This window comes from Arctopsyche grandis, chromosome 8 (assembly GCF_051622035.1).
Source record: "Arctopsyche grandis isolate Sample6627 chromosome 8, ASM5162203v2, whole genome shotgun sequence".
NCBI lineage: Eukaryota > Metazoa > Arthropoda > Insecta > Trichoptera > Hydropsychidae > Arctopsyche > Arctopsyche grandis.
The window spans coordinates 2,270,445-2,297,006 of NC_135362.1; the positions used below are offsets into that span (position 1 = coordinate 2,270,445).

At 38.1% G+C, this 26,562-nt stretch overlaps 2 protein-coding genes across 2 annotated transcripts in view; both read left to right on the plus strand.

The window, feature by feature from the left end:
• Positions 1-26,553, plus strand: LOC143916194 (LIM and SH3 domain protein F42H10.3-like). Its single transcript, XM_077437164.1, has 7 exons — positions 1-351; positions 17,792-17,886; positions 21,096-21,228; positions 21,656-21,791; positions 23,777-24,520; positions 26,045-26,202; positions 26,277-26,553. The coding sequence occupies exons 1-7, from the start codon at positions 283-285 to the stop codon at positions 26,454-26,456; spliced, it is 1,515 nt and encodes a 504-aa protein (XP_077293290.1). The 5' UTR covers positions 1-282; the 3' UTR covers positions 26,457-26,553.
• The window catches only part of LOC143915612 (uncharacterized), an 854,026-nt gene that overhangs the window by 569,401 nt on the left and 258,063 nt on the right, over positions 1-26,562 (plus strand). The gene's annotated exons all lie outside the window — the stretch shown is intronic.

A 26,562-nucleotide genomic window follows, 5' to 3' on the forward strand; every position in this document is an offset into this window, starting at 1 on the left:
AGGTTGTGCGATGCCGCAGTGTAGATCGGTCGTGTGGCGGCAGTGCGACGCGGCTGTGTCCGTGTGTGGACGTGCGTCAGACCGGCTCGCGTGTGGTGCGGTGCAGTGTAGTTTCGTGACACCCGGCTCGGCACCGACATCGACACCGACACCAACACCGACAACGACAACGACAACGACAACGACAACGACAACGCGACGACACTCGTCTCAACGTCACTTGCACTCGTCTCGACCGGTCCGGTCCATCTTTTCTCCCTCGGGAAGAGAGCGGCCGCCGCCATGAACAAGACGTGCGCGCGTTGCAGCAAAACCGTCTACCCCACTGAAGAACTCAAGTGCCTCGACAAGGTGACCACTCTTCTCTCTCGCTCGCACTCACACCCCCACCCACTCCCCCAACCCGTCTCGCTCCCGCACACGTGTTGCTTCTCATCATCTCCATCTCGGTCTCGTGCAGCTGCAATCCGTGCATTACCCTTGGCAATTGCCATTTGCCATTTGCCATTTACCATTTACCATTTACCATTTACCAGTTGGCAACAATGCCCACCAATGCCTTCACTTTTATTATATCCTTTTCCTTTTTATTTACATTTTTTTTACCATTATTATTTTGATCCTGTGATTTTCCTCGAAACCTACATACATACGTATCACTTGCGCAAACTTTTTACTATTTTCATTCATTTTTTTATTTGTATACTCTGTCTCTTTCTAACACACACACACATGTTTCGGGTTATTCATTCATATATTTCATTCATGACGAAATACACTGCTCGATTCTTATTTATTATTTATACAAATATAGTACGTATTATCCAGGGTTGTCGATTCGACATTTTCTCACAGTTTGACTTTGACTTAAACCTTTGAATGCTGACCGACGCTGATCGCCGTTTTGCCAACAAATCCATGAGCCTGAAATGCGCCGATAGGCGTTGTATTTTGAGCATGTATAGAGTAAACAAGAATACTACCGGCTAAGCCTTTTCAGGTAGCATTGAATAAAAAATGCATTAAATTTGTATTAACCATTGAAGTAGAATGGGTAGAAGCGCTCTCAGCTTCCAAAAATGTTGCTACAAAAACTCCGCGCAGACGGAGATTTCGGCTGTTTTGCTCAGTTGTTTGTTAAGCTCTGTAGCAGTAGGATCTCTTTGAAATAGGCTCTACTAGTGAAATTGTGTTGTAGTATTAGTTCGACAAAGTTCGAACATGTGTATGTGCACGTGCTAGATGTTCGGACCAGCCTCACTCATTGAAAAACAGGGCCGTACACCGTATTCTTTTTTAAAACTAATTATTACTTTGTCTACATTGAAGTAGTATGCGTAGAATTGCTCTCAGCCCCTAAAAATGTTGCCACAAAAAATCCGTGTGCCCGGAGATATCAGCTGTTTTGTCCAGTTGTTGTAAGGGACGATCACTTCCACGAATTTTTTTCCTCACTCTTTGTCTCTCTTCTGACTTTACGTCTCTCTCTTCGATAGCTCGCTTTTAAGCGATACTTTTGTTAGGAATGACTATTCTATACATTATACTTCAATGGTATTAACCCTTTGAATGGTGATTAGATTACATTTGTATTAACCAACGCCGATCGGCGTTTTGCTAACAAGTCAATAGGCGTGAAAAACGCCGATAGGCGTTTTATTTTGAGCATGTAGAAAGTAAACGAGAATACCACCCGCTAAGCATTGGAAAAAAAATGCATTGAACATGGGTCGTGTAATCCGTGTCGATGTTTATAAAGACTGGTTTACACGGGAATTTCTGGATTTATAACTACGATTCAAAGCTTGCGCCCCTGTCTGTGTGTAACGCGCTTTATTTTTATTACACTGGCAACACTTTGGTTATTTGAAATGCTAGTGGATCATCGTTTTTGCACACAATGCGAGAAGACATCGAGTTGAAAGTGAAAGTTAACCCTTTGAATGCTGACCAACGCCGATCGGCGTTTTGCCAACAAATCCATGAGCCTGAAATGCGCCGATAGGCGTTGTATTTTGAGCATGTATAGAGTAAACAAGAATACTACCTGCTAAGCCTTTCCAGGTAGCATTGAATAAAAAATGCATTGAACAGGGGTCGTGTAATCCGTGTCATTCAACGTTTATAAAGACTGGTTTACACCGGAATTTCTGAATTTATAACCACAGCAGAATTTATAACCCTAGCTGCCGATCCCGCTCAAAATTTTAGTCAATTTTGGAAATTAAATAATGAAAATAAACAAATTCCAGACTACATAATCCACAATACGCCATTTGCATCTACTTTTGATGCAATATTATGCCTGTAGGTATATTTGATTCTATCTAATAATCTGTTGTTGCCATTGAAAAAGGATTCAAAGGTTGAAAAAGTATACAATTAAAGGTTGTCAATATTCATACATTTCAATTTCACATTAACCATTTGAATGCTGACCAACGCTGATCGGCGTTTTGTGTACAATAAGTCCATGAGTTGCATTTTGAGTATGTAAAAAATACACACGAATACTACCCGCTAAGCCTTTCCAGGTAGCATTGCAAAAATATGCATTAAACAGCATTGTAAAAAATGCTCTCGAGATGCATTCGAGAGACATTCAAACTTTCAAAGATGCTCAAGGAGAACTAACGCAATACAATTCCACAAAAAAGCTTCAAGGGGTAGTTGAATGTTATCCAAAGGTGCTGACCTTTTTTTGTCAAATTCTATTGCGTAAGTACTTTTTGAGCGCCTTTGAAAATTGGGACTTCTCGAAACTGCGCTACTATTAAGTGCAATTTAGTGCATCTTTCCGAGAACCGGATTGAAAATGGGTCGTGTGTAATCCGATCCAAAAAGATTCCATTCTTGACCAAACTGCGCAAAATGGCAAAGTTTCAAAACGATCAGAAGGCTGTAAGACATTGATGCTACTTTAGTATGCGGTCTACCTTAGCATGCGATCTACCTTTGAATCGCAGTCGACTGTTTTTTTACATACCTCTTAGCTTGCAAACGATTTGGTCGGGAGGCAAAGCTTGGTTTTTTATCCGATCGTTTTCAAACTTTGCCATTTTGTTTATTTGTATCATAGCAATGTTGCCGCATAATGTTGTCGAGGCATTTCTATCAAAATATCGTCAGCAGCGAAGAAAATACCGACCCTAAGAACCTGATCTTAAATAAATACGGCCAACCCTAACTTAACCTAACCTAACCTGACCCTTAAATAAATAGGTGTTGGCTGCTAATAGTAGTTAAGCGTTTGATTTAAATAAAAAAAATTCACTCTGACTAAAGAAAAAGATCTTTGATCAATACGATTTACCAGGGATGACGTATGGATGTGAAAAACTTGGACTTTGAATGCCAAGATGCTACAGAATGTCCAATACACTCAAAGAAGTATGGAACACTGTATGATCAGCATAACGAGGAAAGACAGGAAGCAGAATACTTGGAAGTATGACAAGGGTAGTGGATATAGTAGATAGAATAAAGAGATTGAAAAGGCAATGGGTGGGTCACGTGCCTAGAAGAATGGACGAAAGGTGAGGAAAATAAGTGCTAGAATGGTACCCGAGTGAATGCAAAAGGGTAAAAGAAAGACCGTAGAGAAGATGGGTAGACGAAATTAGGAAAATATGTGGGGTGAGATGGATGAGAGTTGTGCAAAACAGAAACGAAGCGTGTAGGAGAGGCCTTCATCCAGCAGTGGATGGTGAGCGACTGTAGATGATGATGACATGCAACTAATAAAATTTTCTCAATTTAACCTGAACATGAGAAAAAGTCAAATGTATCTCAGATTTGCATATTTTTTATAATTAAAACACAAATTGAATTATTTCATTATGAAATGTATGTATTTAACTTATCTGATATATCGTCCAGCTTTGTATGTTTTGAGATAATCAAATTTTTAGTTGTAAATGCCTCGGATAATTCAACTTTTTGCTATACGGTAATTTATGTATACCAGTTCATTGAAAATGTATCAACCTTTTAAAGTACGTTTTTTAAAGTGTAATATTCCGAAACTGGTAGGAATTATATCAAGTTTTATGAAGGAGTGATTGGACATACAATATAATTGCATAAATAACCGTCTGAATGTGGATATGTTACATTTAAGCATGAATAAAAGTTGCACCATATATTTTCTTGAAATGTTTATTATGAGAATGATAATATTACATTCAAATGATAAAAAAATCGAAAAGAATCCAATCAATGGATTTTACATACATACAACATAATACAGAAACACACCGAGTGGGACGTGGCACGTGGTTTTTTTTTTAGATGCTTTCAAATTACAATACGTAGAATGGGAAAGATAAAAAAGTGAAAACAAATTTAATCTAATCAATAATAAAGCATATAAGTATAGTATGTATGTAGCGAATTAATAATGGATCTGAAGATAATGTAAAAGATATACTCAGATACTGATTGTATTGTAAAAGGCCCCCGATTGAAATGAAAGTCACATAGACAAGTGTTATTCAAACTGGAGAGGAACGTCGTGTCCTATTGGAAAGACCTTCACGACAGAGATTTACCGAGTGTTAAAATCAAATATCAAACCCACACGACGAATTCATACATCTTTAAAATCACAATACATGCAATTTTGTGAATGCAATACATGTTCGAGATAGTGAATACAAAAAACCATGCGATAAATATAACATTTCACTGATTAGATTGCGTGCTAAAAACAATATGGTGCATTGAAAAAAAATCTGTCGTATCCAAACGGTAAACTTTGACACTAGCGTTTGATTGATATTACATATGTATTTAACCCAGATCTAAATTCCAATGAAAGTAAATGCATAATATTCATTGTCGTTGCATTTCAATGTATGTACATATGTATATATGTTGAAATTTAGGGTGGGTCAGATTAACACTGAGATGTGTCAATTTTCAGCCAATTTGGTCTCCGAGGCCGTATCGAGGAGGCGGCCACTTTCACCCGGGCTCAGTGGACCGAAATTCGCGTTTAGAATCTTAATCAGCTCATTACGGTGAATAGAAAACGACTGTTGTTCTGTTCTATGATTTGTATGCGTCAGGATCGAAGGAAGTTTGGATTTTTTGCTTATTGTTGAGTATTTTTACGGTTGTTGTCTTTGTAATGTATCAGGATGTGGTTTGTTTGAGTCGTTATGCTCGTTCTTGTCTAGTTTGAATGGTGCCCTTCCTATTCTCAGAAGTATTCGGCTTGGGTGTACTATGTATGCACATTGTGTGTACAACCAGCAGCGTGGACTAGTGGTTGGCATGGTTCGGTGATTATTGGTCACAAAGCGTTCGCCCAAAAGCCACTGAAATCTATATAACGGAACATCTGGCAGCTGATTTCTATCGATAACTATTATAATAACGAGAGCTCGAGTGCCAAATATTCCGTATTCGCGATTTTCATGGCAAAAGTTGTCTTTTGGGCGATCGTGATGTGACTAATAATCCAATTACCGGTTAGCATATATGCTTTCGAACAGTGGTCACGGGTTCGAGTCCCGCTGCTGGCCAGACCTTGTGGTTTGTGACTCCAGGTCGATCGTTTCCTGTTAAAGTTTTCCGATTTTCTGTTAAACTGTTCCTGTAAATTGGCATCTCCTTTCCCATCTCTCTTGCTAATCCAGAGTTATTCAGCGTTTTGAGGTTCGCCAAGGTTTTAGCATCTCGAAATTCGCCGATTCGTAAAAAATGCTGGAAATTTTTCCATAAATTTGACGGTTTATTTATTTTATATAATGCTTTGAAAATGTAAGTTTATCAAAAATTTGTCACAATTTATACATAGATGTCTCTATGATGCTTTGTTAAAATTATTCTAAAAATTGTATATCCATGTTTGTAATTATCGAAAGGAAGGAAGGGCTTACTTGTTAGGCCTTCTTGGTATATATGTGTGTAGTTAGTTCCTGTTTGCGTGATTTCCATTATTCCGAAGAGTAGAAAATCAAAAAACTGAAAACCGAATTCAAAAACTGTATCATAGAAGTAGAAAGCCTTACTGGTAACCGAAAAAATATCTAGAGAGGATATTGGCATACTAAATAGGACCTTTTCTAGAGATCTCCTTTATGTTAATATGGCCTAAATATCTTCACGTAATTCAACTTTCGACATTTCTCACACGAAATTGTCTCGTGCCCGTTCGGTCGATGACGTCATGTCAACTAATGTCATTTTGAATATTTTTTCGCCCTTCCGTGAGTGGAAGCAATCTAGGTATTCGTTTAGTTTAACGGATCCACGGTCAAAAACCAAACCAAAAACGCTTCGCTTAGGCTTTCGAGTATGGAGCCGCTAAACTTGACAAGTACCTCAATTTTCATCTCATTTCAGCTAACTTCACAGTAGAATACGCAATTCTTATCGTTCAGCCAAAACTTTCTGACCGATAGGAATAAAGATCTAGAAATAAGGTCTGGCCAACGGTAAATGGATTATTTCAAATGCTAATTAACTTTTCAAGTTAATTAGCATTTGATTTGATTTTATTATAAACTAGCTGAACCCGGCAATGCGTTGCAATGCCACAATAACGCGTGCAATTCCCGTTCCCGTTCCACAGACATTCAATTTTATATATATAGGTATATTTGTTGACGTGGGCCATCCGCAGTGTGTTTGTGGTACAGCCCTGAATGGTCAATACATTCGAGTGCGAGGTAGGCGTGGCGCGATTATTTCACACTCGCGGCGTGATGCGTTGAAGGCGGGATATCTTTACTTTCGCGTCAGTAAAATCGTAATTACGAATATTATTATTATTAAGAGGTTTCTTCCCACAGTAATCTTCCCGGATATGCATACAACAAATCCTGAAAGTTCCATCGTAATCGGTTCAGTGGTTTAGGAGCCTATTCGACACACACACACACACACACACACACACAGACATTATTATATTTATTTATTTAATTTATTATTTTAAAATAATAACAACAATAAAATGACCAGTGTGACCTGACAGGTTGCCTCAAAGCGTCACACCGGTCTTACAAAAAAAAAAGAAAAATATAAAGAAAAAGCAATAAAAATTCCAATCATTCATCTCATTCAAATAGTCTCGTATTGAATCTCAAGAAACTAACCAGCTCATCAACATGACAGTTGAACAGGTCAAAATGCTCATCAATCACATTAAGGAACCGGATAGCCTCCACCAGTGACGAGTTCTTGAAAGTAGACGTTCTTGCAAAGATAGGTTGAAAGAGTCGTCGATTACGCAGCGCTCTACCGGTCTCAGGAGCCCAAAACTTAAGCTCTGATAAAATCGAAGGATTGTCAACAACTCAATTTAAAACTCCAAAGAAGTATTTGGAAATGGCAACAATCCTTCTAGAAGCCAAAGAATTAAAGCCCAAGGTACCTTGCAGAAACGCTGTGGTAAACAAATACGGATAATACCCATACTTTTTCAAGTATAGGTATCGTAGAAATTTCTTCTGGACTCTTTCTATCAATAGAGATAATTAAATTTCAGTAGGACTCCAAATTACAGACCCAAACTCCAATATGCTCCGGACAAGCGAACAATAAAGTAATAATATATATATGAAAAAAGCGGGGGGGGGGGGGAAGAGTGTTGTAAAAATTAAACACCGCCCTGGTACTTTTTTTTATTTAGCACTACACACCACTGGATATACATACTCGGAATAAATTCTTTTCAATCGAGGTCAACTCACGGGGTCGAACCCGGCGCCTCTCAGTGGTAGACAAAAGCCCAACCACCGAGCCATGCTGTCGGTTATGTCAAACAACATTTTGTCGTGGATCGACATGGCATCGATGACGTCACGAATCCGATACGGCACGTGCCATTCCGAGAGAAGACCTTGTCCTATAGATGGCGGTGTCGATAACACGCCTAAAATAGAACCGATCTGACCTCATCCCGCCGCTGACACTTTTTTTCCATGGGTTGCGTTTTAAAGTGTACGAGCGGGGGAGGGGGCGCAGCCAATTAGAGTGTCGCTTTGTATGCGGACTTTCACCTTCGCATGCGGCCGGCCATGCGACGTAGACCCTTTCCCTTTCTACCGTTTGTCGTATACGATATCGGATATGATTTATATGCTTTCGGAATTAAAACCGAAAAAAGTGGACTAAGTCTGATTTGTTATTCGCGTATTCGATACGCATCGGACAGACGTTGCGCGGGCGTTTCGGTCGACGTGTCTTTCCTACCAAATTGGCTTAATTATTCGCTTAGGCCGGGTTTTATGTGTTAACGTATATATATATATATGTGTGTGTGTGTGTGTGTGGATGAGTGAGAGACAAGTTGTTGAGATGATAAAAGTGTTGCGAAATGATAAATGTTGTCGGTCGGAATGCGTATATTCGCATTCTTCGAACGGTGAGAGTTGTGATGTAAATGTTGGGTCATGTTTATGGTCTTGTTTTGTCCATGGGTGTGATGCTGTTTGTTCCGATGTTTTTTTTTTTGGAACGATTGAGGTCTTTAATTGGTTCTGTGGTGGAAAGATGCTAAAATAGACGATTGCGCACACGAAAAATCCGCATTTGGACTAATGAAATTGGACGTTTGGAAATATGTATGACTCTCCTTGTCTGCTTTTAGGCGGAAATGTCTGTTCATTTTTTGCCATTTGGAAGTTTGCGAATTCGATAACTCACCTCTATTTTCACACACGCACGTACATTAGCGTGAATCACAATTAAAATAACAATAACACTCGAAAAAACCGCCATGTCGTAATGAAGTTTTCAATTCGTACGCAATTTAATAAAATAATAAAACCGCATCGCTTCCTCTTCGGTGTGAAATTCTACGAAAAATGATTTGATAATGTTTGTTTTAATTTTTCTTTATTAATATTACGACTACTGCCGTGGTGAAGTGCCCTGCTTCGTCCAGTTTGTAGAATCGTGTTGTCTTGTAATGTATTATTAGAGTGGGAATTGACTATTTTTTCGATCAAATTTTAATGGAAGCTAAGAGTTTATTTACTTTTGTTTTATTAAGTTTATTTTCATTCATAATTCGCCTGCAACTTACATACCAGCGGCGTGGATTAATGGTTGACATATTATCCTTTCGAGCGGAGTGGCCTTGGGTTCGAGTCCCACTGGAGTCCCGCTGCTGACCAGACCGTGGTTTGTGAATTGAGGTCGATCGTTTCTGTAAAATTGGCATCTCCTTTCCTATCTCTCTTGCTTATCTCAAGTTATTCAGCATCTTGAGGTTCGCCTTTGATTATGATTATGAAATGCTTCAAAAATTGATCCATTGATGTCGCTGTGGATGTTTGTATGAATTCGCATTATGTAAAATGCTAGTGGCTATCATATTATGTTTCGAGCAGAGCGGTGACGGGTTCGAGTCCCACTAGAGTTGTCCCACTGTTGGCCACACCTTGATTTTTACTCTGGTTCGATCGTGTCTTATCAGAGTTTGCCAATTTTTCTGATTTTCATTGAAACTGTTCTTGTATATTGGCATATCCTTTCCTATCTCTCTTACTAATCTCGAGTTATTTAGCGTCTTGAGGTTCGCCAATTTGATTATAAAATGCTTCAAAAATTTCTCCATAGATGTCACTGTATGTTTATATGAATTAGCTTTGTATAAAATGCTTATGTACATATATGATTGTATTGTATCTGTATACGTGCATTCGTCGCTTTGGAGCGATCTGTAAAGGCGAGTGTTCATATTCTATGAAATAAAATAGAATAATACGTTGTATAATACGTCAAATATTATGTCAATATTATGTTATAATATTATGTAATAATACGTCAAACTTACATCACTCCAGCTGGAGGTTTGAGTTGGTTTACTGTGTTTTCTTCTGAAGCAGTATAGATCAGTGAGATTGAGAGCCTATTATGGCACTAAAAATTGCTTTCACTGGTACTTTACGGTGTTTCTTCTTATATTTAGACATACATATCTATAAAACCGCTGATGTCAGTTATGCAGTTACCGTAAAATCTCATATAAGATATTATACAAGACTGATTTACGGACTGGGATGCATACTTTTGTACCATACTTTCTGAACAACAGAAGGGAGCAGGTTTGTAAATGTAAGAGCATCCGAAACATGCACCCAAAACTTTTTTATTATAGACTGATTGCTCTGCCTACTGAGCTACTGCCGCGGCCGCACGCTGACCTTTGCTTTTTTTTTTGTTCGTATGTGGAATTGTGGTACTTTTTACATACCTCCTTTATTCCTGGTACAGATATTTTAGTGTAGCATTGTGACGATCCGGAACGGCGTACCGGCGCCGACGCCCGCATGATGTCACCTCCTCCTCCTCCTCCTCTCGCATTTAACTCGATTATCGTCGACCAGGGGCTTCCCTGCTCTGGGTCGCCGTCCCAATGTCCATTTTTTAATTATAGACACTGACACCCACTGGCGACAGATAGCGTTTTCCGTTTTGATGCGATAGAACGTTGCAAATTTCGACCGTGAAATGGTTGCATCGCTGAAAGGAAACGTGAGCCATTTTCAGCTTCCGGTGATGCGGATTGAAATTCAGCTCTGGCAGCTGCTGTGAAAGCGTCAACTGGAAGTGGTTATCGAAGATTGGATGAATGTTGGCAGTTGCGATGATTAGGCTCGTTTATTAACCGTGCCGAGTTCTGTGATATGAAATGTTCTGGGTAATACCCAAAACCCACTGGGTGGGGTACCATTCTGCAGAGTTCAGCTGCCTTCTGAAAGAATCGACGATCATGATTATGTCAACGGTAATTAGTGTATGTCATCAGTGTTTTGCCCGTTGATATATCAACGGTTTGAAGGGGTTTGAGGTTGCTTCTGTAAGTTGCTTTTTTTTCCTGAAAGTAAACAAGGGTGCGTGTATTGCCAGACGATTCTCGATCTGGAGTGCAAGTACAGCTGCCATCTTTAGATAGCATCTGAAGAACTCGTGTAGTCGTTTGTTGGTTTGTGGTCGTTGCAAAAACAATGGCGTATCCTCGAGGGCGTTATTCGACTCTGGGAAATGACTCTTGTAAATACATTATTTGTCCATTTCCTGTACTGATCGGCTCTCGCTTGCGAAACGTCCTACACGAAACGCATCAGTTCACCCGTATCTTTGTTGTCTTCGTCTGGGTTCTATGCCCTGCCACTCGGTTCCAAAACGACCGTTGTCAAACTGTCTAGTTTGGAGAAAGTCCGTTTGTCTATTCTTCACGCATACGTATGTTTGCAGTTGATAAGAAGTTTATGGCTTTTACATGTGTGTGAAGATATTGAGCTTAATTTGGGCCGTCGAACTGACTGCTAAAGCAGCTTAGAAAACATATAGTCAATCAGCCTCAAACCATCGACCGATGAAATTAACTTTTCAGTGACTTCAATCAACTGTTGGTTTTATTCCTATTTAACACATGCTTTCGGTTGGTTTTTGAGAAAGAAATTTGGTCCGGCCGCATCGTCTCTACTGGCTTAACTAGGAGAGGGAAACAGAGGTCAATGCTATGCATAGCGTTTTTAAAGTGTAAAAACTTCTATAGCAGCTATAGTGAAATTATGCAGGAAATCGTCATTATTATGACGATTCGGCACTATTGGGCTAAGGCGCAACACACAGAACGGTACGCGGCAATCGCATCGTCTCTACCGGTTCGGCGATTATTCCGCACAAAGCGATCTCGCGCACGCGGATTATTGTACTAACGAGAACTCGAGTGCCAGATGTTCCGTAATCGAGATCGCTTTTTGCGGAATAATCCGTTTACCGTCTCTACAATTTTCAAGAATTAAATATGAGAGGGAGACAGATCAATGCTATGCATAGCGCTTTTAATATGTAAAAACTTCTATAGCAGCTATAGCGAAACCATGCAGAAAATCGTCATTACTAAAGGCCGGATCTACAGCGCGCCGTTTATTGTTCAATTGTTGTAAATGCTATTGTTCAATTGTTGTAAAAGGTTCGCCCAACCCTTTTTTTGTACTCTAGCTTTGTAAATATAGCCAAACCGCCCCGATTCCTGGAAAAAGCACTGCGTCTATCCGCAGTCTAGTCATTACTAGAGGTAGGATAGTCACAGTGCTATCCATTGTTCCATTGTTGTAAATCCTTTGTAAAAAAGGTTCGGCAAACCTTTAACAATGCATTTACAATCTTTGAACAATACGCGGCACCTTCTGGGTCCGGTGACTAGTCATTACGCATGCGCACTGCTGTATTAGGCCGCGGACACACCGAGTTGTACGCGTCACTTGTTTTTTTAGATAGTTTTGCACATGTAATAAAACTTAGCTAGCACGCCTGATCTACGCTTTGGCAATCCAGGCCAAAAATCACCCCCTGATTGTTTTCGGTGATATTTTTTATCGACATAGTGATCGATAACGCTGATTGCCATACATATTTGAAGACACTTGTCGAAATAAATCATTCATATTGCGAGCGGTTATGAAATTGCGAGATTGCGCAACTGGCGTCGAAAGATTCGTCGAAATTTAGAAAGGAGAATATATTTTCGCATCAATTATTTCGTATGACAACAATAAACGAGATGCGGAAGCGTCGTTTTTTGCATTATTCATTTCGCCCACAGGGGTGTAGTGTGCGATGCGAACGCGATGGCATCTGGTTTTTTGTTGGTCCTCCGATTGGACGGCCCTCTCTCGCTTCGTGTCCATTTGAATTCATCATCATCATCGTCAGCTGTTTGTGAATCACCATGCGTTTTTATATATATATATATATATATATATATATATATATATATATATATACCATAATTCAAGGGGCCTCAATTGCTCGGTGGATGGTACTTTTCGGCGAAATGGTGCTTTTCCAATTGGCGTCACGCCACTGTCGCTCTCTATCGAAAATCATCAGTGATCAGTGTGTGCTTGCTTTCCTCTGACCTTTTGATTGATGTTCGATCGGCGAATGTGTGCTTTATGTAGTCCGGTGGGTCAGGATTTCCGTACGTGGCAAATTTTACAATTCAATCCCTTCATGTTGAGTGCAAATTTCAATAAAGGAAGGACTACGAAGTTTCTTTGCACTCTTGTTGCTCAAACTGTTTTTACTGTTGTTCAACATTTGCTGCCTCCTTACACACTTGTTCCTTAAAATTCTTTTGCTCACACTTTCGTTGCTCGAATTATGTTCGCTCTCGTTGCTTAAACTTTTACTCGAAATTATACTTTGACAATTTTTGTTGCCTTCACATTTATGTTGAGGAAACTTTTGCTGCTTTTCCATTATTTTGAGAAAAATTGACATGTTATTATTAAGGATAGGTGCGACCGTGCTATTTTCCATAAAAGAGGGCAAACTACAAAGCTAGGGAGCAAAAAAAAAAAAGGTTGGCCATAGAAATTGACAATGGTGAGCTCATTTTTGCACGCTGATCTGTAGTTATTATATTCTGCATTTTCGTTATCTTTCCTTTATATTATCGTTTTCCTATTACCTATTCCTTTATATTATCGTTCCTTAACTTTTTTGTTTACCCTCCCGTTGAAAAAAAACTTTTGCAAATTATTGCTCTTTTATTGCATTATACCCTTGCCAAATTTTTGCTGAAACTTTTGTTGCTTTTATGTATACTGTTTTTGAGAACTTTGGCAGATATCTTATGTTACGCAAATTTTAGTTGCCTTTGCACTTACGTTGCCTGAAATTTGATGCCTTTGTATTCTCGTTGCTCAACTTTTTTGTGTTTACCCCCCTATTGAACAAATTTGGCAAATTATTGCTCTTTTATTGCATTATATCTTTGTCAAATTTTGTTGCGTTTATACTGTTTTTGAGCAATTTAGCAGATCTTGTGTTAATAAGCAAACTTTAGTTGCCTAAAATTTATTGCCTTTAATTCTCGTTGCTCGACTTTTTTTGTGTTTACCCCCCTATTGAAAAGATTTGGCAAATTATTTCTCTATTGTTGCATTATATCCATTACAACTTTTTTGTGTTAACCTCCTCTATCAAACAAATTTGGCGAATTATTTTACTTTTGTCGTGCAAACTTATACACTTTATTGAGCAGCTACATATTTTACATTTTCTTTGCCTTTATATTCTCGTTGTTTAACTTTTTTGTGTTTACCCCCCCCCCCCTATTGAACAAATTGCTCTTTCGTTGCACTTGTAAAATTTTGTTGGCTTCACATTTTTGCTGAAAATTTTGTTGCTTTTATACTCTTTTTCAGAAAATTTGGCAAATTGTTTTCCTTGAGTTGTGCAAACATTTGTTGCCTTTACACTTTCGTTGCTGAAACTTTGTTGCCTTTACATTTTTGTTGCTCTAATTTTGGCGACTGTACAACATTCTCGTTGCTCAACTTATTTTTGTGTACACTCCCGTTGAACAAATTTGGAAAATTACTGCTCATTTGTTGCATTATATCCTTGTCAACTTTTGTTGCTTTTACATTATTTTTGAGCAAATTTGGCAGATTATTTTCCTTATGTCGTGCAAACATTTGTTGCCTTTGTATGTTCGTTGCTCAAACTGTATTGCCTTTACATTTTTGTTGCTCAACTTTATTGTGCTTACACTCCCGTTGAACAAATTCGGCAAATTTTTAGTCTGTTGCTGCGCAACCTTTGTTGCATTATACCCGTATCAAATTTTGTTGCCTCCTCATTCTTGTTGAGTTAATTATACTATACATACTTATGTTTCGCAATCTTTGTTGCCTTTATTATCTTCTACCTTACTACCTACTACCTTTTGAAAAACGGCAACCTATCACATCCTTCATATTGTTGTCTCTTTAACATTTAGTTGCCTTGGTAAGCCTTTTTGCGCATACTGTCTGACCATCATTTTGACATATACACTCGTTCCATACCTTCCTGACCTCCAACATTACAATACGATGATAAAAATCGACCAAAACTGAATATAGAATTATTCATATCATTGTAATCAAAAAGTACACCGCAACCGAAATTCGATGTAATCATTGCATGCAAATATTATCAAATTTTAAAGGTTGCGGTTGTGACACACCCTGTCTTAATAAAGCGATAAGATTGTGCCTGTTTATTTTAAAAAGGAAAGTTATACAACGAATCTAAATTAAGGCAAACTTGAATATATTATAGCGCATACCCGTTTGGTATGTAATGTATAATGTAATATACGACACGCATACAGCTACCGAGAAACGAACAATGCATACATAAGGTGACAGAATCGGTGAATCTCGGATGAATCAGCACAGCACATATGTAGATGTCATAGGAAGTAGTAGTATTCTATACTTTATACTCATCTGTGTATGTATTAATATATAAATACAGATTTTTTGTATATTAATCAATAAGCCAAAATACATCTATGGACAAATTAGATAATAGTAATAATTCGAGAAATACAAGTGCATAGTATATTTTTACTATATCAATAAATTTGAGATGCTATACGCTCGAATTTGCGAGAAACAGGATAGGTTGCCGATTTTGGCGGAACCGTTTCAACACTGAAATCAGATAAATTGGCAAACTCTTGTAGGAAACGATCGAGCTGGAGTCATATATCCAAGGTCTGAGCAGCAGCGTGGACTAGTGGTTAGAATGTTATGTTTCGAGCAGGGTGGTCACGGGTTCGAGTCCCACTTAAGTCCCGCTGCTGGCCAGATCTTGGTTTGTGAATAGATGCGCACGTCGCGATCGTACATTTTCTCAGGAGTGGGGGTGGGCCTTTGTAAACGAAACAAGCTTTATGTGCAAGTGCAGCTTTCTTTATAAATGAAACAACATTTCAATCGTTCCATATTAGATAACTTGATGAATGATCTCTTGACCATTTCGAGGAATCGTTTCGGATTAGTGAGTCGAATAGGAGGAATGAAAAAAAAAAGTGTAACGTTCGCCGTCGTGTGTAATTGGTTGTGATTGTCCGAAATTTGTAGACGGGCGTATGGTTAGTCTACTATTATACTACATGTGTATGCATGTCCTACGTTCAGCGTAAATTGTGGAGAATAATGGTCCCGTCTCTAAATGTGTGTTTCCTTCGGGATGTGCACCGATGAATCATAAAAGCAATAACATGTGTCGTCTGCATGTTGAGAAGCGGCAGAGGAGCAAAAACATACAAATCAAATACAAAAGAGGGGAATGCTCACATCTACTTGTATAAATGCTACTGGTGGTAATTATCTGTTGCCTTTCCTCGTGTGCTGGAATGGCCATTTTCAAATGGTAGGCCAGACTCCAGTGTTCAGCTGCTAACTGATTATATGACATTTAATGTGTCGTTATTACACTTAACCCTTTGAATGCTGATCAACGCCGATCGACGTTTTGCCAACCGAGTCCATGAGCCTGAAACACGCCGATGGGCGTTGTATTTTGAGCGGTAAACGGACTACTAGTCATATGTGAACCAGTCACAGGACAACCGGTCGCTCTAGATCGGTCACACGTGATCACCCGTCACACTAAAACTGGTCACACCCTAAAATCGGTCACAAGAAAACTGGTTGACCGATTTTAGGGTGTGACCAGTTTTAGTATGACGGGTGATCACGTGTGACCGATCTAGAGCGATCGGTTGTCCTGTGACCGGTTCACATTTGACTAGTAATCACCGAACCATTTTGAGTATATACAAAGTATACAAAAATACTGCCCCCTAAGCCTTTCCAGGTAGCATTGAAAAAATGCATTGGACATGGGTCGTGTAATCCGTGTAAATTATTATTAATTGTTTTTTTTTTTTTAATTTATACCACGAATGCTTAGGGCCTTCGCGCCTCCGTCGCACTGGGGGCTTCGCCCCCCGACGCCCAGAGGGCCTCCCGCGCTCCGGGGTCGTCCGACCCGGCCACCGTGGCTGGAGGACACTCGGCGAATGCGACAACGCTTGACGCCCCCCCCCCCTCCCCCACTACCACGCTTCCCGGGGTCTCGATTACTCGGCTGTGATTGGTTCCCCATACTGGTTTATCGTCCGTCACAAACTTTCATACATACATATTTAGCGACAGTCGGTTTTTATATATATTTATATTATTATCTAGCGAAGTTTAAGTAAAAATTATTTTTTTTACACATTTTATCAGTTTTTTTATTTTTCTACATTTTCAAGGATTGGTTTTCTATCTCAATATTTATTATTTTTTTTATTGATATGTTCTACGCTCATTGCTCAAGACTAAAATCCTTTATTGCTTTAAAACACGTATTATTAATTAATTATCTAGTGAATTTTAAAAGTCAAAAATATACTTTTTTTACAAATTTCTTCTCTAACTATTATGTATTGGGTCAGTTTTATATTTCACTACGTTTACAAGGATTGGTTTTCAATCTCAATATTTTTTTATTTATCTAAAGCGTACTAATTTGAGCGGTAAATGTCGCATTTTGGTCACAATGAAGCTGAAGTCTTTTATAAAACGTATGTCTATTTAGAGTTTTTCTATATGGTTTCTATGAGTCCTTGAAAGACCCTCTACTTACTACGCCTTCGAGCGATAAGTTGTGCAACTAATTACCACCACTAAAATTCAATAATGCTATATTTATGTTAGGAACAATGAATGCATTTAAACCTGCAAACCATGTAGTTGTCGGACCTCTACGTATCCAAAATCGTCACCTCGTCTGTCCATATCCAGTGTTAAAAGTGATGCCCGTATACGTAACGTTCTAGAAAACGACTGTTGCTTTGTACCATCTGTTTATCTCGACTGTTACATAATTAGATTTTTTTCTCTCCGTAATGTGTGTCAGCGCTTGGGTTTATTTGTCTTAATGTAAAATATGCATATTGCGTTTACGATAATTTTATTGTTTTTGCCCGCAGGTATGGCACAAAGGATGTTTCAAATGTCAAGAATGCGGCATGACCCTCAACATGAGGACGTACAAAGGATATGGAAAGTTACCCTATTGCGAATCGTAAGTGAAAATAAAAATACATTCTTTGAGTAGTCTAATCTTCAATGTCAGGACTACTCTGAAAAGAAAACATAACAAACTAGTGGTTGCGTATTGTGCTTTCGAGCAGATTTTATTTTTATTTTTACATTGATATATACCAGGAAGACCCCAATTCGCCTTCCTGGAAAATTAATTACAAAAAATAAAAAAACATTTTTTATTATTACATAAATCACTGTGTTTCCAGAAGCTGAAGAATTAATTACAGAATTAATCCATTGAGACATTTATGGATTTTAGATTTGTACATAATTTTTCAAATTGTACATACAATAAATACAGAAGATTTGTGACAACAGGAAAGATGATTTTTTGTCAATTTTAAGGAACCGTTTCAACAATGATCGGATACAATTGGCAAACTCTGATAAGAAACGATCGATTTGGAGTCACAAATACGATTTGGAGTCACACTGATCACTTGGTGCTAAACATACACGCTACCATTAAGCCACACTGCTGGCTAAAAATATGTTTATGTTCACGGGAGTCCCACTAGAGTCCCGCTGCTAGCCAGACCTTGGTTTGTGACTCCAGGTTGATCGTTTCTTATCAGAGTTTGCTAATTTTTCTGATTTTCATTGAAACGGTTCCTGTAAATTGGCATCTCCTTTCCTATCTCGTTTGCTAATCTCGAGTTATTCAGCGTCTTGAGGTTTGCCAATTTGATTATAAAATGCTGCAAAAATTTCTCCATAGATGTCACTGGATGTTTATATGAATTCGCTTTGTATGAAATGCTTATGTATATGATTGTATTGTATCTGTATAAGTGCACTCGTTGCTTTGGAGCGATCGGTAAAGGCGATTGTTCATATTCTATGAAATAAAATAAAATAATATACTGTATCGGACTCAAACTTACATCACTTCAGCTGAAGGTTTGAGTTAATTTACTGTTTTTTCTTCTGAAGTAGTATAGATCAGTGAGATTGGGAGCCTGTTATGGCACTAAAAATGTCTGTCACTGATACTTAGATACGGTTTTACTTAGATTTTGTTTTAAATAAAGTTTTTTTTTTTTACGAATTTAACCTTTTCTTATGATACATCTGAAGACTTTCAATGTAATGTTTATTTAATAAAAAAAAAAATATGTTCCAGCTAATGTTTACGTTTTAAGGTTTAAAATATAGTTCTATTTCTACTGACGCATGGTATAAGTTGAAAACGGTTTACATTCATATGTAAACTGTTATATCTGTAAACAGTTTTGCATATTTTTTTCCGTTTGAAATTTGAATGTGCTCTAACAGGGCCAATGTCAGATTGTGATTCATGATAGAAACGGAAAATGAAACTGAATGTTTTTTTTTGCAATAGCGTTATGTCATTTTGACTGGTGCAAAACTCAATACAAATCCCGTCTTCTTACATGAGGTCCGATCTCACATGACTGAGGATCGTGACCAACATGGACTTTCGGAGTGCTGCGCACCATCGTCTTTCAGTTATCGCATTCCTTGGATAATATTTCGGCCTATACCGGTCAGCTCTCGTATCGCATAGTACGTGCTCAGCTTCTTTTTCTTGGAACACTGCCCAGAACTATAATATTTTCCATACTTTCTGGTCCTTTCCGGACGTGTCAAACTAAAGTCTTTCCTTGATGTCCAGCTTTTGAAGTATTGAGACGTGTGTACGATGTTCAGTCAATAGTCCTCTCCAGAACCAAGTCCCAAAGGAGTCAATTCATTTTCTTTCTCCTTGAGGATCCACATCTCCGCTTATATGGCCTATTTAGCTTTCTGGATTATTCTCTTAACCTTTTTACAAGCCTCATATTAGGATGCTTTCGTTTTTTTTTCGTAGTGCCTCATTATAGCAGTCGTGCGTCTCATTCATAAGGATTGTGACCATGAAGTTTTTTTCCTGATTAGTTGTATCCATTTATTTCTGGATTTGGCCACATGGAGGGCTTGTAGAAGCCTATAGAAGAGCCTGTCGCTGCTCGTATTTGGTCGGTTCAGCGTGTCTAGGATATACCTCTTCGTCTTCGTGTTATGTATCTGAAGAATTGGAGAATGCGTCTCTGGCACGTGGACATTCTGTCTTTGATCTTGATTTCCTCAAGAATTCGTTCGCATATCGGTCCACTGGATTCTTAGCATGTTCTTCCAACACATCTCAAAAGCGTCCATTCTTCTTCTATCTGCTGACTTCATTTTCCAGGTCTCGGCTCCATATTTTATTTTATTTTATTTCATAGAACAAACACTCGCCTTTGCAGATCGCTCCAAGGCGACTAGTGCATTTATACATATACAATACAATCAATCAATATATTATACATAAGCATTTTATATAATGCGAATTCATACAAACATTCACAGTGACATCTATGGAGAAATTTTTGCAGCATTTTATAATCAAATTGGCGAAATTCAAGACGCTGAATAACTTGAGATTAGCAAGGAGATGCCAATTTTACAGGAATCGTTTCAATGAAAATCAGAAAAATTGGCCAACTCTGATAAGAAACGATCGACCTAGAGTCACAATCCAAGATCTGGCTAGTAGCGGGACTCGAATCCGTAACCACTCTGCTCGAAAGCATAATATGCTTACCACTGGTCCATGCCGCTGGCTATAGACAGACATATAGGAAAAATAATACTTATATACTAGACTTTTGTATATATGTATCATTAGCAAATCTTAAATTGTTTATTTTTACCAGGGAACTGGCATTAAATTTTATATATAAAATACAAAGTTGAAATGAGACCGAAATTTAATATGTAACTGAAGATCTTAATGTAAGAAATCCTGTACCATTTATACATAGTATATAAATATTTTAAAATACATCCAGAGATGAAATGATTGGAAACTGAAGAATCTTCGTCTATATTTTATCATACAACCTCTCGGGGAACCACTTTCTGGAAGATCTGATACCGATCTCTACAGAACCTTAGAACCATTGACTAAATTCCTAAACAACTTTTCACAGGGAGGTTAAAATTAATAGAATAAAAAATGGTTCATTACTTCTGACTCCTTGGACCCAGTCCTTAGTAGCCATCGTTAATTTCCACAGTTTGGACTATGATGTACAAAAATTTATGAAATTTCTAAATACATGTGTATATTCTTGAGTTCTCTTATTTGTGTTTTTTTTTTGTCCTATTTATAACTGCTCCATTGTTCAATATTGTTTTCAGACACGTTCCGAAGGTGAAACCCACAACAATGGCCGAAACGCCCGAATTAAAGAGGATAGCTGAAAATACGAAAATACAATCGAACGTTAAATACCATGCTGATTTTGAAAAATCAAAAGGAAAGTTCACTCAGGTATAGACTCATAAATTTCTCAAATCATTAATTCTTCTTTGGTACGCACTAAAAATGGAAGTTTTATTTAAAAGCATAGTGAAAGATATGTCTGTATTTTATAGTTGTCTCGGTAGATGTAAAATATAAATAAAATTGTGCATATGCATGGTTTGTATTTATTATTCTATTGAACGTGTCACATAGTGTGGCTTACATCGATTCACATATTCTATGCATTAATTTATAAATATCCAATGTTGCCGAGTCCACATATTATATGGGATTTAAACAATCAAATTGCGAACGTTTTGTATATATATATATATTTTTTTTTTTGAACGTTCCTGATATTGTGACAAACTTTTTTATATATATACTTTAACACATGTACAAACTAGTAGATGTCATATATATAATATAATATGTGTGTGTGTGTTGTTTAAAGGTTGCCGACGATCCAGAAACGCTCCGCATAAAAGCCAATTCGAAGATAATTAGCAATGTTGCATACCACGGAGACTTGGAAAAGAAAGCAGCGATGGAAAAGCAGAGGATAATTGCAGACAATGGTGAACTTATAGGTATCATGGATGTTCCGACGTTGTAAATTAACGTTTAAGTATATACATTTTGCTTGAATACCCGTATTGCTAGGTTCAATCTTGCTTCTTGTGATGTTTGTGAGGTTGTTTTTTTATTCACATACATGTATACGACGAAAATGCATTCGTTACGTTAACTAATTTTAATAATTTGAATTGTACTCAATGTTAATGGATTTTCGTTGTATGCTGAAGGTATGTATAATATATAATATGTTTACAATCATCATATCACGATTGCACTGGTCATCTATATTGTGTTGTGTGTTTACAAGGTGGATTATCTAACATGGGATTTGCATTTTGTGTTAACTTTATGGGATTTTAAAATAAGCACGACGGTTCGCATGCTAATTTTTTATACAAGTCTGGACAAAACATATATATGGTAAACTCTACTGGCATTACAGTTAGTTTGATGGCTGATTTTGGAATTATCAATGATTTTATAGCTGATGTTCTACCTGTTATGACTACCGTTCGACATAAATTTTGCTACCTCTTCTTTATTTTTTAAATTGATATTTTACCATGATGCCATTACGGGTTTTGTCCCAGAGCCATACCTATGGTATTAAAATTCTACATATGAATTTATAGAGTATAAATTCAAAATTGTATTCATATAGTGGTGGCTAATAGTAGGTAGGATGGTTTTGCCAATTTGATGAGGGACCGTTTCAACAATGAAATCAGATAAATTGGCAAACTGTGATGGGAAACGATCGATTTGGAGTCACAAAGCCTGACCAGCAGCACTGAAGAAATAATCGGAATAAACTCTTCAATCGAGGTCAACGCCGGGCTTGAACCCGGGAACCTCTCGGTGGTTACCATTAACGCAGCCACTAAGCTATACTGCTGTTTTCTTATTTTTGTGTGGCATGAACTACATATGTATTGTTTTTTTTAGACAGCTGTCTCTTGACACTGTCACGGCTGAAGTTCGAATGAGGAAATCAAAATGCCGAATCTATATATATAAAATTGAATGTCGGTTTGTTTGTCTGTCTGTCTCGTATAGGCTCCTAAACCACTCAACGGATTACGATGGAACTTTAAGGATTTGTTGTATGCATGTCCGGGAAGCTTACTGTGAAAAAAAAAACCTCAACAATTAATTACAAACCTCAAACATTATTAACCGACGCGAAAGTTTGAAGCGCCATTGTGTAGTCAAGGAAATGTGTTCGTTGGTAACCACGTTACCGGTTGGTTTATGACGATACGGCGTTGAAGAGACGTTAGTTGAGCTCCAACCATCACTTGAAACAGTAACATGAATTGCATGCCTTATTCTGGCATTGCAACGCATGCCGGTTTCAGCCAGTATTTAATAAAAAACTTGACTTTTCTAGGTCAGACGCTGGCATACTACTACATTCACGTTCTTGTGGATATGAGTTCGGGAAGTTTCATATTGCCTTTATAAACGTATACGACATTTGATTATTAATTGGGGAGGTATCTCCCAACTCAATAATGATTTAATGGATCAGCTGGGATGTTTCCAGCTTCGGGAAGTAGATTCAATCGATCCTAGGGTGGAACCCTCCCAGTCGTGGAGGTAGTTTTATTTTTGTACGTAGAATATTTACATACATGCTTAAAAGCAGTAGATTTTTTGTAAAGCTGAGGTATAAAACCGGTTCTTATCGAGCCGTCATCTATTGGACAAGGTGTAGAATACGGCTATGCTAGTAATTTTTATTCGCTAAACTGTCATTTTCACTCGTCTTAGGTCTTTAGACTCTCTTTCCATCATCACTGAAAATTGCTCTTCAAATATATAGATGTACCTATGTATATAGAAATACATAGTTTTTCTAGGTCCAACGATGTATCTAATTACTATGGGGAACTACCAGATGCCGAAATTAAATATTTTTTCGGTCTATGATCGGAATCAACGCCGGTGGTGTATTTTCTATAATACATTTGTCTTTCAATTTGAATGCACACAGACTTGCCGACGACGGACAATTATCACCTGCAAATCGACAGCTATGCCTCGGAAATGCTGCCTCCTTCAATTCCACCGCCTGCGATTCCGGCAATACAACAGCATCAGTCGAATTACTCGTCTCAGATGAGCTCGCCGAAGATGCCGCCGACGATGCAGCAACAGCAACAGATCCAGTCGAACGTCCAAAACTCGAACGAAGTCCACTACAGGCCGACGAGCGTGCAGAAGAAGAACGACTACCTCAATAGCAACAATTACAATCCTCAGTCGTACGCCAACCACAACCAGCCGCAGTACAACGTGAACCCGGCACCGAACGTTCAGATCTCCAGCTATGCGGCGAATGTGCCGCAGAACTCGATCTACGACGAGTACGACAACCAGAACGTCGACACTGGCATGCAGCAGAGGAACTACACGCACAGTTATGGAGAACAGTATGGGTATCAGGATAGAAACGTGATGCAACAGCAACAACAACAGCAACAGCAGCATCAGAGGATCGGCAGGATCGCCGACTATGATCCGATCAGCGATGGACCTCGCAACTCGCCGTTACCTCCGAGACAAGGAGCCACCGTCGTCTACAGTAGTGCGCCTCAGCAGCAGCAGCAGCACAACTATCATCATCAGCATCAACAACAGCAACAGCAGCAACAACAACAACAACAACAACAGCAACAACAGCAGCAACAACAACAACAACAACAACAGCATCATCAAGCCAATAACGGTAGAATAGGTGAGGTTTATATAACGACATAATGCATGAATCATATATATTAATAAAGGTATCTATTTTATATATATATATATATATATATAAATTTAATTGCCTTGATATATTATATACATATATACTGAAGTAGTTTCAAAAGTTTAATACATTTTTTGGTGTATTTGCAATCGAAGAATTATTTCAAACGATTTCAATTTCATTCTAATAAAATGTTGTATTCAAAAGCTCAAGCTTTGTTCATAGTGTCGAAAAATACTACAAAATTTATTTTGGAACATATTGACTAAAAAAGTAAACTAGGCTTCAAATAATTTTCCAATAGCATATAATCCGGTCCTACTTTTATCGATGATAGTCCTTCTATAGCATTAATTTAAGTTGGTTTTATCGCGTCGCGCTAATATGTACCTAAATTCAACATTACTTTGTATCGTTATCACTAGGGGGAGAGTACTGTAGGGGCCCTACGACATGGTCGAGTTTGAGTCACCATCTTGTAATTTGGGACCGATTTGACCATGTTGTTGAGCTACTTTACTTCCTTCCCGCCTGTCATATTAAATAGTCGTGTCTACAACAATTCCGTTGTCTGACTCCCAACGTTGTAATGTTCTTAATATAGAAATCAAAATGTTCAATTTAAAGACTAATAGGAAGCTACATTTGACAGCTTCGTGATCTGTGCTTTTGAACTTATAAATAATATTGTGAGTGGTGGTCAGATACAAAGCGAATGCTTCGGATTAATTATTTTATTATAGTATTTTGTTACATACGTATATTATAATAGTGTAATGCGACATTATGCCGATTTTGTATTACTTTTTAAACTACTTTACTCAAAATGATTGTTTTTATGTCAACATGTACATATATTAACTAACACCCATTGTATTGCTTTGTGTGTGTGTGTGCTTTGTTTAATGGCTTTGAACAATTAATAAGGTAGATCATGATGAGTTTTGTATGTAGGTATAACCCTTTGGATGCCAAACGATGATATATCGTTATGGGATTAATATTTTTTCACGGCTGTAAAATAAATTACACGTCAAACGTCAAAACGACATTTAATGTCATTTAACATCTCTAAAATAGCTCTCATGACAGAATCAGCATTCGCCCGGCAAATCAAACGTCAAACGGGTTACCAGTAACAAAAATAAAATTTGACAGTTCCATTTTCACTAGGTAATCTTAATATCTTAGCAGCCAACACTTATTTATTTAAGGGTTAGGTTAACTTAGGGTTGGCCTTGTTCATTTAAGATTAGGTTGTTGGGGTCGATATTTATTCTTGTCACTGGCAACCCAACTGGCATTCTTTTTATTTGCCGGTTATATTCGGTTAAGCTCAGCTCAACTGAAATTAAAAATAAATAGGCGAGTTAAAAACCATATGCTCTTGACTGCTGGAACAACAAAAAAATGACACAGCTGAAGAAGGGTCTTTTATCTCCGACTTGGTACTCAAAAGACGATCGAAATGTTTCGGTGAAGGGTTTAATGTGTTTGTGCGCGTTTCAGGTGGACATCACAATTCTAATTCAGGCTCTAGATACATCGGTTCTGTAGCCGACATGGATCCGTTGAACGATGTGTATAGCTCGATCGCCGGACAGCCGCCACCCCAGCAGCAGCATCAGCAACAGATGAAGGGAAATTTAAACAGCGGTATCCCGGGGGTGAGTGTCCAGTGCGCCGATTGGAGCAAATCAGATATTGTATTGTGTGATTTTAATGCCTTTACATGTTTCAGAGGGTTTACATGGCGATGTATGACTACGATGCGACCGATTCGGACGAGGTGTCGTTCCGAGAGGGCGATCTGATCACGAACGTGTCCTCAATAGACGAGGGGTGGATGACGGGTCGCGTGCAGCGCACCGGACACACGGGAATGTTGCCGGCGAACTACGTCGAAATAGCACAAATCTAATCATATACATACATATATACATAATGCGTGACCTGAATCTATTCAATTTTCAAATGTATCATACGTGACGACAAAATTCTAAAGTTCAATTTAATGGAAAAAAAAT

Coding starts and splice junctions, on each gene's coding strand:
- LOC143916194 (XM_077437164.1), top strand. CDS start 283: ATGAACAAGACGTGCGCGCGTTGCAGCAAAACCGTCTACCCCACTGAA. Junction 352..17,791: donor AACTCAAGTGCCTCGACAAG/GTGACCACTCTT, acceptor TTTTGCCCGCAG/GTATGGCACAAAGGATGTTT. Junction 26,203..26,276: donor TAAACAGCGGTATCCCGGGG/GTGAGTGTCCAG, acceptor TACATGTTTCAG/AGGGTTTACATGGCGATGTA.